General features: G+C 37.3%; 1 protein-coding gene across 1 annotated transcript; it reads left to right on the plus strand.

Moving 5' to 3' along the window:
• Window positions 1–2,581: 2,581 nt before the first annotated feature.
• On the plus strand, window positions 2,582–13,457 carry LOC127629920 (multidrug and toxin extrusion protein 1-like). Its single transcript, XM_052107233.1, has 17 exons — window positions 2,582–3,177; window positions 3,467–3,568; window positions 3,960–4,028; window positions 4,149–4,297; window positions 7,149–7,191; window positions 7,305–7,349; window positions 7,438–7,535; window positions 7,642–7,739; window positions 7,939–8,052; window positions 8,148–8,215; window positions 8,805–8,913; window positions 9,045–9,120; window positions 9,298–9,367; window positions 9,481–9,613; window positions 9,730–9,824; window positions 9,937–10,053; window positions 11,518–13,457. The coding sequence occupies exons 1-17, from the start codon at window positions 3,037–3,039 to the stop codon at window positions 11,800–11,802; spliced, it is 1,812 nt and encodes a 603-aa protein (XP_051963193.1). The 5' UTR covers window positions 2,582–3,036; the 3' UTR covers window positions 11,803–13,457.
• Window positions 13,458–13,465: the final 8 nt, after the last annotated feature.

A 13,465-nucleotide genomic window follows, 5' to 3' on the forward strand; every position in this document is an offset into this window, starting at 1 on the left:
GCAGGCAAAGAATGAGGATCCAAGTGCAGCTTTAATGAAACAAAAGATAAACAAGGCAATGCTGAATATAATAAAATGCAGGAAACCAGGCATAGAACAGAACACATGTGAGAAGACAAACTAACCGGGGGAACACCTGTGGAAAACCAATCATAAAATTAAAAGCACAAAAACTAAAGACAACAGGGCTTGTGACAGAACAGTAATGAAACAAACGATAAACAAGGTAACTCAGAATATAATAAAATGCAGGAAACCAGGCACAGAACATGACAACACATGAGAGAACTGACAAGCTAAATGGAGAAACAAGGAGTTAAATATACAAGGGAACGAGGAACACCAGTGGAAACAATCGGGGGAAACCAATCATAAAATGAAACTACAAAGGACTACAAAAACTAACAGGAAACAGGAACTAAACATGAATTTCAACATAAAAGCACAAAAACAAAAGACATCAGGGAATGTGACAGAAGTCTGAAAAACAAATTTTAATTCTTAACCTACACAAATGTAAAAATGGTATTGGAAAACAAAGTATCAATCTCTCTGTACAGATTTCATCGTGTGTGTATATAATTTGTTCTTCATCACATAAAGAATATCACAATTTAAGAGACCTGTTTTGTTAACCTCTGAACAGCTGTTAAAACATTTCTCATCTGTATGTCTTTTTTTTTCTCATTGCTGTCTACTTTTCTCTTTTTTCTTCTTCTTTCAGCTTTGTGAACATCACAGTGGTTCAAAGGTTGGTGTGTGATAACAAGACACAGAGAAGAATGGTAAAGCATGTTAATGTTTTCTTCAAGCCTTAAAAATTATGTATCAGCAAAAGTTATCCATTTTTCTCACTTCACATTACACATCAGTATGATGAGGCAATATATCATGAGTCATGAAAGAAAAATACATCTACCCCATTTACAGATATTAGTCACTCATGAAAGTGATTCTTGGAACCTGACTGATGATTCACTGATTTGTGTGTAAATGTCCATGAAACTGCAGTTTGAGCTGTAGGCTAGATGACACAAACCAAAATAGATCTGCAATAACAGTGACATTTCCGGCAAGGTAAGATGAAAAGCAAGTTTAAATGATAAACAAACAAATAATAGCTTTGAAGTCCGAAAAACAAATTTAGTGCCTCTAGCTTGAAAACTGAAATCTAGCTAGCTGAATTAATCATCATATGTTCATAGAAGGATAAATAAAAAAGGGCAAGGTATCTCACTATATAGAAATCTATACTATAGATTTTCTAAACATCTTTTTTATATACTATCTACTGTATTCAGAACTGTGCAAAAGTTTTAGATAATTGTGAAAAATTTTGCATATTGAGGATGCCCTCAAAAAATAATGCCATAATAGTTTTCATTTATCAAATAGCATCATACTAAGTCCAGAAAACTTTAAAAAAGTTATTCTATCTACTGTATTTAGGCTGTCTAAATTTCTTCCGACTCTTCATCTAATCCCAGACTGACTCTATGTTCAGTGGGGGGCTCTGTGGGGGCTCCCTGTTCTTCTTTTCTATTCTATTTTTTTTGCAGAAGGAATGTTTGGGACTCTCAAATGTATATATCCTATCGACACACATGCTGAATATATAAATAACCATCTTTTTTTTTCCTTTTTTTATATCCCATTTTCTCCCCAATTTGGCATGCTCAATTCCCACTACTTACTAGGTCCTCATAGTTGTGGGTTACTCACCACAATCCGGGTGGCGGAGGACAAGTCTCAGTTGCCTCCGATTCTGAGATTAATTCTGAGTTAATCGTCGCTTTTTAACACTTGGCTCACTGTGCATGACACCGCAGAGATTTACAGCATGTGGAGGCTCATGCTATTCTCCGCAATCCACGCACAACTTCCCACATGCCCCATTGAGAGCGAGAACCACTAATTGTGACCACAAAGTGACACTGTCTTTTAAAGTTACTCCCATTTGGAGTAACCCTTCTGGAGTATCTCCACCTTCTTTTGGAGATTTCACCCCCATTTAGAGATCTCGACGCTAAAAATTATTTTAATGTTTTCCCAAACAGATGAGGCTTTAAAGGTCTGGGATGCAATGTTCCTAAAATAATTTTGCTTGTATTGAGCAACAGCCCAACATAACAGCATTGACTCAACCAATAGAATGACTTGGGGGTGGGACTATCTATTTGTTCGATCAAGAGCAGACCAGGCATATTTCGACAAACGTTAACAAACGTTAAAATGTATCATCTATCAAATTATGCACCATAATAAATGTATTTACACATAATAAGTGTTTTGCTTTCATAATAGAGTAAATCATATATTGACTAAACTAAAAATTTCTTCAGTATTTGATCATTTACAGATGGATTATAGGGAAAAAATTGCTGGTTTATTTCTGTCAATAAGGAATTTTGCCATAGCGTATACTGTCCTGTAAGAGAGCTACAGATGTCAGTATTCATATCCTCCAGTATACGCCACAATAGTGAACATTCTCCCAAGCTGTCCCGTTAATAAATAAATAAATAAGTTACAGTTTACTTTTTTTTATTTTTTTAGCTTCATTGTTGTAATAGAGCTTGCGCCAGAGTTGCATTTAGGGCAAGGGTTACAGCAAGAGTAATTCTGCTACATATTTACCATAAATATGGAAAAAATTGAAAGTACAATGCTGAGATCAAATCTATCAAACTCAGTACTAGCTGTTCTATATATTATAATTCTGACTTTAAGCCTTTGCTTAATTAAATACGATAATATTTATCACCTTAGAATTGGATATCTTTTTAAAATATCTCATTGATCTTGGGAAAAAATCTCGAAGTCAACACACAATGCAACAGTTTGCCAGTACTACAAACATCCTCCTTCCATCCTGTGGTTTAAATCAAAGCTTCTCATTGTCTTTGACTCATTTATTCGGTAAGCCTTTAAAGGTGCTGAATGAACAGCTGCAGAAGGGCCCCTTATAGTCTATGAAGCAAAACCAGGCCCCTTACTGTGTCTTTAGACTCAGTGAGCATCTGAACAGAGAAGACCATGGATGTCTCCAGTCCCAGGACTGAAGCTCCGTCAATGGAACCCAGTGCAAAGCTGTTTTGCTGTCAGTTTGTGAGGCGTTGGATCCCTCTGTTATACAGAGAAGAGCTCTACCACATTCTGCGCATGACTGGACCCCTGGTAAGTATTATGTCGCACATACATCACGACAAGTGAGCTAGCAGAAAACTATGTCTGAAATACAGTGTCTTATAAAGTAAAATATTCTTTACTGAAACCAGAGTATGCTTTACTGAAACTTTTTAAGTATATTTTGTATTATGTCTCCATGCACGTTTATTTGAAGTTAAAATAGTTGTTCTGATTTTTGATTGTTAAATAAGTCTGTAATGTTGAGTGATGTGTACATGTGAGTCTATAGGACTTTTATCTTTTTCTGTAAATTATTTTGTTTTGTTTGTATTCTTAGCTTGTGTGTCGGTTCCTGAATTTCCTCCTTTTCTTTGTGGTGACAATGTTCTGTGGACGCCTGGGGAACACTGTGCTAGCAGGTTACGCTATGGCCTCAGCTGTAAGTCTACTTCATTAAAGATTACACAGGCCAAAATGTGTAATGTACCACATTATTTAGATGTGCAATATTCAGTGGGGTCCAAATGTTCGACTCCAAAAGAAAATCACATTTAAACCTGGAAGCAAACGTGCTGGTGTGCATGCTGTCATTATAACAAAAGGTATTCTGAAACTCATGTTAGTTTTTCATTTGAACTTTTCACTTATTGTTGGTTGTTATGCTGACAATACAATATGTTATGAAAAAACAAGATTAGAAAGATGAAAAACAAAAGCATTTTCACTCAATTTTGTCTCAGACTTTTGGACCCGATTGTTGTCAAAGAGCAAAAATTACAATTATTATTAACATTAACATTGTACATGTGTGCAAAACAATTGTTTTTCAGACAATAAATGTAACAGCTGCGGCAACAGGGTTGGGACTAGCTTTGGCATGTGACACATTGGTATCACAGGTGTGTTTTCTATTCAAATAGCACTCCAACTGCATACATAATAATACAAATAAAAAAAACTCACATATAGAGTAAAATGACTTATTAGCAGATTGAATCATGCTTTCTTCTTGCTTTCAGACATATGGTGGGAAGAACCTGCTCCGTGTAGGTGTCATCCTGCAAAGAGGCATATTGATTTTGACAGTCTTCAGTTTGCCCTGCTGGGCTTTGCTTGTAAACACACAACCCCTCCTACTGCTGCTGGGGCAAGACCCCGAGGTGGCCAGGTGACCGATACTGACTTAGACTAACTCACACAGTAATTAGTCTGGTAGCAGCGTTTAAAGGAATAGTTCACCCAAAATGATTTTCTCACACACAATCTTTTGTGAAATACCAAAGGACATATTTAAAGAACGGCACGGTTTCTGATTTCCATACAATTACAGTAGTTAGTGGCTCACTGTAGCTTAAAAAAAGCATGAAAAGGTGTCAAAAAAGTATCATCAAAGTATCTTGTGCTCCATATTTCAAACCTTCTAAAGGCATACAATCACTTTTTAGGATGAACAGACCAAACGTTATGTTGTTATTCACACTCAAATCAAATCATTGATCAACTAATGTATACAAAGCCCAAATCAAATATGGCAAAACGTCAATGACATCAAACCTCATAAGTAATATATAAGTATATATATATATATATATATATATATATATATATATATAGCAGAAAAGATTAAGTACTTTCTACACTGAAAAAGTTAAAGTATGAACTTAAAAATATTAAGTAAATTCTAAATTCAAACATATAAAAATGAATGCTCTAGGTTATAAGTAAATATTATTTATGATTGTTTGTTATTTTTACAATGTGTCACCATGTATTAATCCTTAAGTAGAAAACCTTGTCATATATATCTGCTAAACTTAGTCCATTTCTGTAAATAATATAAGTAAATTTTACTTGCGTGTGCTGAGCTTGAATAATTAACGAGCTTGCATGGTTTCACTGTTTGCTTGTTTATTTACACAGTTTTTACTGTTAATTTTGTTGTTATGTTTGGTAACTTCTTGTTTTGTGCAGTCTTAAGTTCACTTTCTACTTAAAATGACTCATTCATGACCAAAATAATTATATTTCCTTTATATCGCAGATGATGTTGTCTCATAGACTGCATAGCATGCATTAAGATTCCCTGTGAGATGTCATGTAGTACAAGATTAAACATATGTTTTTGAAATAAATTAAATACAAGACATATTCTTATAAGATGTTTATGAAAATTTATTTAAGTACCATGTACAGTATATCATGTTTGTAAGTAAAACTTACTGAATTGAAAGTAAAATTTCCTCGTTCCCCTTCTGTCGCTCACTTCGACGTTGTGTCGAAGAAGCGATACTAGGGGTCTCTCTTGAGTGCTGAATTTTCCTCTGATCTATGAAAAAAGGCCATTTAGAAGTTGGCAGACAGTATTTGCATACCTCGCCCCTGGACATACGGGTATAAAGGTGGGGAAATACATCTAGTTCATTCAGAAATTTACTTCGGAGCCGATGGTCATGTATGCAGTGAGCTGCGAGTCACACGCTGTTCAATATATCAGCGGCTTTCTCCTTCTCTGCACGGCAGTGCAGTTTGCCCCTGGGCACTTCGACAGCACAGTAAAAAAAGTTATGTTCTCTAAAAGAGCAAATACACAGCTGGCGTTGAACGTCCTTTTCAGGACGTGTCTTTTTAAAGACGTCTTTCTGCCTCTGTGTAGTTTCTGGATGCGGTTAATTTCTCCCCACCTCTGACGGTCATAAAAGCTGCCTCGCGTGCCTGGGCTGCGATCACTCGCAGGCAGCGTTTTATGAATGGTTCATGTTCTCAGTGCGAGAACATAGCCATGGCAGCATTACGGATCACGGCTTTCTTTTGTCATGAGAGAAAGCCACTTCAGCCGCCCCCACCGCGCCTCGCCTCCTTCCTACGGGATTGGTGCAGGTGCCGCAGGCGATGAAGGCGATTTGAGGATAATGACGGGCTCCGTTTCGCCGGGTAAATCCCCTCGAACCACCCGCCTCCCCGGCACGCTTGCTTGCTTCCATCCGAGCTCGGGATGAGTGCGGCCCGCTTCACGGCCGGCCGGCCAGTCCCTTGAGCGGAATTGGATGACAACATAGCCGCTGCATCGGAGAGTGTTACAGCGGCGTCTAATGCTGATGACTCCGAGCACGAGGCTGGACCGGAAAACCCTGTACCCCCCTCACGGCTACTTGATTGGTTCCGCGGGCATGTGCGCCGATCTTCGCCACTTTTACCTCCCCCTTCCTGGCAGGTGTGGTCTCCGCATTGTCTTTTCCCCCGAAAGAATAGGAAACTGGGTAAGACCCCCTTCCCACGATGCGTGTGGCTCTATGTGAGAAACATAGAGAGAAAAGAGGCCCAGCTAGGCTCGGCCCATTCCCAGGTTGGCAAGCGTCGCCTTGTTCCCCTGTTTAGGGTAACCAGAAGGATTCAGACGACTTTTATAGGGCATTGGGGAAGGATACGTGCAGTCTAAAACAGCTGGTCACCTTTGTATGTAAAATACCTGCCCGCTCCTGTGTCAGGATTTAAATTGGACCCCTAGTGTCGCTTCTTTGACACAATGTCGAAGTGAGCGATAGACAGGGAACGTCTAGGTTATGTATGTAACCTCCATTCCCCGATGGAGGGAACGAGACGTTGTGTCGAAGAAGCGACACTAGGGGTCTCTCTTGAGCGCTGAATATACCTCTGATCTATGAAAAAAGGCCAATGAGAAGTTGGCAGACAGTATTTGCATACCCCGCCCCCGGACATACGGGTATAAAGGCGGGGAAATACGTCTAGTCCATTCAGGATTTTTCTGAGGAGCCGGAAATGGTCCGGCCACAACAGTGGCCGAGAGGACACAACGTCTCGTTCCCTCCTGAACTGAAATCAACATTAATTCCCTCCTGAACTGAAATCACTGAAATCAACATTAATTCAAAAAGTAGATTTTATTATGTAATGGTTTCATACCATCAAGATTTAATTAAAAATATTGGTAAATATTAGCTTTTTTCAGTTTAGGTTAACTATAAAGATTAAAAACTAATGTTTAAATTTATCTCCCTCAGGATAGCACAGATCTATGTGGTTGCATATCTACCAGCAATTCCGGTAAAATACAATAACAAATATCTATGGATGGCATTTCCTGTGCAGATTATCTCAAATTTAATAATGATTTGTAAAAATTACTGTTCATCCTAATATCTTTTATGTGTCTGCAGGCCATGTTTCTGTATCAACTGCAACTGTCATATCTTCAAAACCAGGTATATATAATGAAATTGATCTTTTAATGAATAACTTAATTTAAAAATATCTTTGCATTTAGTCCCTGTATGTTGATATTGTCTGTAGGCTGTGATAAAGCCTCAGATGTACTCAGCTGCAGTTGCCAATGTTGCTAATGTATTAGTGAACTACGCTTTGCTATACTGGTGGGACTTTGGAGTTTAGTGAGTATAAATATATAATTTTCCATATTTTATGTAAAAATGTGTTTCATTATTATTATCTTCATAATATCTGTTAGAAGAGATCTTCTGTGTATTTGTATTCCAGTGGGTCTGCAGCAGCAAACACCTTCGCTCAAGTTTTTAACTGTTTTGCTCTATTTTGTTTCATTCGGTGGCAGAAGCTCCATGAGAAGACTTGGGGAGGTGAGTCTATATGCGCATATATACTGTGAGGTTGGGTAAATACCGTATGATAGCCTACTCATGAAAAAACAAAATAGTCTGAAGCGTACTGTATAGGCATTCTGCTGAAAATACATTTGTTTTTTGTAATACCAATATTGGGTTGATGCTCAAAAGCTGATCTTTCCTGTTTTCCATTTGTCCCTTTCCTTAAAAAAAGGATGGTCTTCTGAGGCCTTACAGGACTGGGGGTCCTACATGAAGCTGGCCATTCCCAGCACACTCATGACCTGTTTTGAATGGTGGATCTATGAGATTGGAGGTTTCTTGGCAGGTGCATTCAATGTGCAGAAGTAGAATGCGTTCATGTCTGTGTAGATTTATAGATTAACGGATCATTTGACGGATTTACTTTCCTCTTCTTATCAGGAATGTTGAGCGAGGTGGACCTGGCTGCCCAGCATGTGGTTATAATGCTGGCGTACATTAACTACATGGTGTGTATGGATGATCTGAGAATTTGTATTCACTAGATTAATTTTAATTTACACAATTACTACAACTATTACATATTCAACAACTCCATAGAGGCAACTAATCAATAAAATCATAATTGGAGTTTTGTGGCTTTTAGTCCATGTATATTAGCTTTGAAGCCATCTACCTTATATGTTAATGTTCACCTAAAAAAAAAGGAACAAAAATGTTGATGACATCTTGCACCACACAGATTTTTGTCTCTACAATGAGAATGTCCCTCCCCCCTAATACTTCCTGTGATGTAACTACAGCCTACTGGCCTTTTAAAAAAGGGAAGGGCGATCCCTTTATATGTCCCACACAAAATTCTAGTAAGAAATACATTTTTTAAAATACAACACAGGAAAGTAAATGCCACTCGTCAAGTGATTTCATGGGGTTTTTCAGCCTAAATATAAAAAATAAAAAGAACTGTGACATGAACACATATGCAGCATTTCCATGCATTAAAAATGCACCTTCACATTGCATAACTGATTTAGAAAAATGTCTTCTGCTCTTGCCACAATTGTGCAGTTTGTGTTCACCTCCTTATTGATATTACAGATTCCGTTAGGAATGCAAGGTGCAGCTTGTGTTCGTGTAGGTAACGCACTCGGTGCTGGGGAAACAGCTGCAGCTATCCTCACCAGCAAGGTGTCTCTTATCTGTGCAGGTAGAAACATACATTATGCCCATTATATTTGATATAGATAATTCCCAATCATGTCATTACAGAAACACAGCGTACTGTATGTAGCAACAATTGATGTGACCTAATGTAAACAAATCCATTCTGTTCCCCAGCTGTACTAGCAATCTTTCAAGGTCTTGTCCTGGGGTCAACAAAAACAGTCATTGGCTTTATTTTCACCTCAGATGAGTAAGCCACTTACAAAATTATTTCAAGCATAGAAACTGTTGTTTGCATGGAAACACTTTAACAAATCTGTAAACACTTGGGTCTGCAGTTTCACATTGAGGTTTAAATGGAAAAAAAACTAAAAATGTAAACAACAGCTGTTTCAAATTTTCCTTATGTGACATTTGTCATATTTAGGACCATAGCAGAGCTTGTGTCTCAGCTACTGAACATATACTGCCCTCTTCAGTTCTTTAATGGACTACTGGTGATCTCTGCACATATACATTACCAGACATAAATTCTTGTTCTTATTAAATGCAGTATTTTTAGACCATCCATTATAAGTTTCTTTTTTTTATTGTTCATTGTTTCTTTCAGTGTGTTGGCATGGGCGTCCTCATTGGCACAGGGCAGCAGAAAATAGCTGCCATTGCTAACCTTTTCGGTTACTACTGCATAGGTCTCCCATCAAGCATCGTTCTGATGTTCACAGCCAAGCTACAAGTAGCTGGTTCGTCCTATTACTAATAGACCAGGAGCATATTTAATAATTTTGAGATTATTAACTATCTTGTGTCTGATGGATGTATACAAATGACATTTACTGTGTTCTGATTTCTGATTTAGGCTTTTGGTTAGGCCTCCTCATTGCAGTTTTTTTGCTAGCAATTTTTTTCATCGTCGCCATCTTTAAATTAAACTGGAAGAAAATGACAGAAGAGGTAGGCATTTCAGACCTATCACTAACTGCACCTCGCCACAAATTATAATGCTCCTGATCATTTAAGTAATTGGTGACTCTCATGATTGAAAGTGTTTACATCTCTATTAAAGGCAATCACACGAACAGAAAAGAGTTCAAATGGAGCAGTAAATGGAGTAATGACCTCCAACCCTGAGTTTTGTTCCAATCACCGCAACAGTTTCTACCAGGTTGTCCTGAATGCAGAGGTATTTTCCATTTACATTGCCTAATGTTTTATGAATACCGGTATTATTAACTACTGACAAATTATACAAATTTATACAAAGTGAAAGTACAGGTATGTGTCCAAATTTCAATATTTAATACAAACATTAATTTTTTTACAATTTATAAAGGTGCACTCAGTAAAAGTTGTGTACTGACCCCTAGCTGCGTGGATGTAGCATCACGCAAAAACAGAAATTCCCAGTTACTCATGACATAAAATGTGCTATTCCCAGTCAGCAATGACTAATTTATTTTACAAGTGAAAGCGTGGAATCACAACGGATACAGCTGTTGTTCAACCATGATGTCAATTTGTAGGCAAACCCGGAAGGCTACTTTGCCATGGATTCCATCTTGATTTTCCTATTGGTTTCCTATGGAAGTTTTGGATTTATGAGTAAAATAAGGTCTGTAGTAAACATTAATCAGAGATACTTCACCATTTTCTTCAAGTAAATAAATTACACAGTCATCCTACTAACGAAAATTTTAAAGCTGTCATGTTTTTTTGTTTGTTTTATATTTTAAAAGGGTATTGCTAACAAATTGCTATATAAGGACTACTACTACCACAAGCATGTGAGTGTAAGTGCCTGACAAAACGGAAAACTGCCATAGTCAAGGGTGTCACTTTATTTTAAAAAGTGGGGGGATCCGTACATCTAACACTGTCAGTAATTGACTTTTGTTAGTCAGTGGATAAAAACATGGATCACTGAATTTTATTCAGAATAACCGATGAAGGTAAAATTTTCACCTCCAGTACAAGGAGTTCTGTGTTATAATCCGCCCTAATAAAACATTCTATTTTAATAAACAAAGAATGCATCTGTACATCAGTGGATGTACATTATGAGCAGGGACACATCTGTTTGCATTTTACTTTGTGATTTAACTGGAAAGGAGTGCAAGCTGGCATCTGGATGTGCGAGAAGAAGAAGAAAAATTGCCACCCGATATCACTAAACGCCATTGATAACAGCCGCATTGACCACTCACCATAATATTAAAAATAACAAACTTCAGCACTAGATCGCCACTTATAACACACACAAACAAAATGGAAAGACCTGCTCAAGAACTGGAGATGTTTCTTCTGCATTAGACCCTTGCCTGATTAAAGCTATTTAAAAAAAATTGTGGGAACAAAATTGGCAAAGGCCAAAAGTGAAAAGGACATGTCCCACCTGTAAATTACTCCTATGGTCGTACTACTTTTAGTAAGTTGTTATTGTAAAAAAATATATATATTTTTTTTAATGCAATTGAGTAGAAGTATACATTTTCAGTAGTACTCAAACACAAATTCTCCAAAATAATATTTAAGTATAGTGATAAAGTATAGCACCATAGCTCATTTAAACCACTGCACTGCAAGTTTTCAATTAATTGGTAAAAAAATATTGTATGTCTATTTGTGTCCATTTGTCTGTCACTTTTAGAATGGGAATGGATATGTGTTTGTGAGCTCTCATGATCAGGATGAGGAACACAACATTACTGTGGCACAAGAGGAGGAAAAGCCCCCGGTGCTGCTCGTTACATCTCAGCTCATCCTCAGGAGGGGTCTGATCACCCTCGCTGCTGTTCTCATCCTAGCTGTTGGGATTGCTGTTCATCTCATTGTACCATTGCCAGAGGTGTCTTATAGTGCAGGTGCAAACTTAACTTTGGACTCAAATTTGACCACAGCCACCACTCCCATCTATTCAACCATTATAATTTAAATCTAGCACCTCATGGACGGAAGACTCACTGTGAATATTTATTATCTCTATTCTGTAGAACGGGAGCAGTTTATGTTGTTTTGGCAACTTACTGAAACGTGCTGTCTAATCATCTATCTGGACCTTTTTTTTTTTTTTTTTACATCAAGCGCCATATTACAGAAACATTCTTACACTAAAATGTTAACATTTTAGCAGTTAAAGTGCTTACTTGATCTTGTCTTAAGACTTAACATAGGATGTCTCTAATACGGCCCCAGATCCTAAGGTTTAATTGGGATTTGGTTGCTGAAATCTAATGGCTTTCCACCTCAATAAATCATCTAGGCATGTATGACAGGTATTTATGCTAAATTAGGTGCTGCACACTAACAGGATCAAGTGGGAGTGAAGTTGAATTAGATGCTTACATTGTGACCTAGATAGATAATCATCATCAACCAGCTTTGTAGAAAAATTGTCTGTTCCCCGGTGGCACAGTTATATAATCTCTGGAGTTGACATTTCTAGTCAGGCAGCTGCTTAAGGAATATGGCCAAAAATAAGATGTTCCAAAAAGTTGCTGTCAAATCGAAAAACCAGTACTATGAAAGGCAACAGAACAGCAGGAGAGGAAACAAATACTGTTTTGCTGCATATTGCAGCAAATCCCTCACTATTACGACAAAAAAAACATATGCAACCATAAATTGCTTACCTATGACTATTTGAAGGTTACAAACTGCTGATCTAAAATAAAATGCAGGAAAAACTTCACAAACTCATCATTTACAATGACTAACCCTAACTTTAACACACCCGGAGCTGAACTTAAAAATGAACTGATAACTAGAGTCCCGGTGTCTTCTAAAAACCTTTAGTGATGTGCTAAATCCATCTGGCTAAGCTCTCTGTTTGGACATCTTTTAGATTACAAAATTTATATTTCCCTAGGATTGCACGAAACTGATTCCCAGATTGTTGGTGTGTGGGGTTATTTGACCCTGCCTTGACTTGGCATCTATTTGAGAGTAAACAAGATCAACAAAAAATATTTAAGGTTTTGTATTTTTATGTGGCTTTGTGTTTTGTGCAAACATAATGTATGTATAAACTACATAACCTTTTTTTCCCCACATTTTTGTTTTGTTTGAATATTGTTATCCTTTGTCCATCCCAAATTTTAATGCAACTTATACCTCTCTTCCTAAGCCCCCTAAAAATATGTACACAAACATCCAGTGGTCCTGAGGCTTTGGGGGATAGTTTGTTTAGTGTTTTTTATGTATAGTTTAGTTCTGATAGTTTCCGTTCAATAGAGTTTTGAGGTCCTAGCTAATGTCTCACAATCCATGTTTTTAATGCGGTCATTTACTTTAGCATACTGGCTAAAAATGTATTGGAAAACAGTAATGTGGAGAACTTTAATTAGACAGCGGTCAGTATAGACCACTCCAGCAAAATAATTGCTTATTTAAGCAATTAAAAAAAGCCCTTAAAATTGGTTTTGCACCTTATCACAAATCTCAACTGAGTAAAAAAATAATTATTCCACATATTCAGAGCTTCTTGGACATTTGTTTCTACATCGGCTATGACCAGCATGTCTTCAGAGCCAGGTATGCTGAAAGAAATGAGTCACTTGAGGAGAAATAAATAAATAACATATAGAACAAGATTCATT

The sequence above is a fragment of the Xyrauchen texanus genome, chromosome 36 (assembly GCF_025860055.1).
Source record: "Xyrauchen texanus isolate HMW12.3.18 chromosome 36, RBS_HiC_50CHRs, whole genome shotgun sequence".
In the NCBI taxonomy this organism is placed as follows: Eukaryota; Metazoa; Chordata; class Actinopteri; order Cypriniformes; family Catostomidae; genus Xyrauchen; species Xyrauchen texanus.

What these genes read in the sequence shown, in the direction of transcription:
- LOC127629920 (XM_052107233.1), top strand. Translation starts at nt 3,037, where the DNA reads ATGGATGTCTCCAGTCCCAGGACTGAAGCTCCGTCAATGGAACCCAGT. An exon ending in AGCCAAGCTACAAGTAGCTG is followed by an intron (nt 9,614 to 9,729) that starts GTTCGTCCTATT and finishes TTTCTGATTTAG; the next exon opens with GCTTTTGGTTAGGCCTCCTC. An exon ending in AGGTTGTCCTGAATGCAGAG is followed by an intron (nt 10,054 to 11,517) that starts GTATTTTCCATT and finishes TGTCACTTTTAG; the next exon opens with AATGGGAATGGATATGTGTT.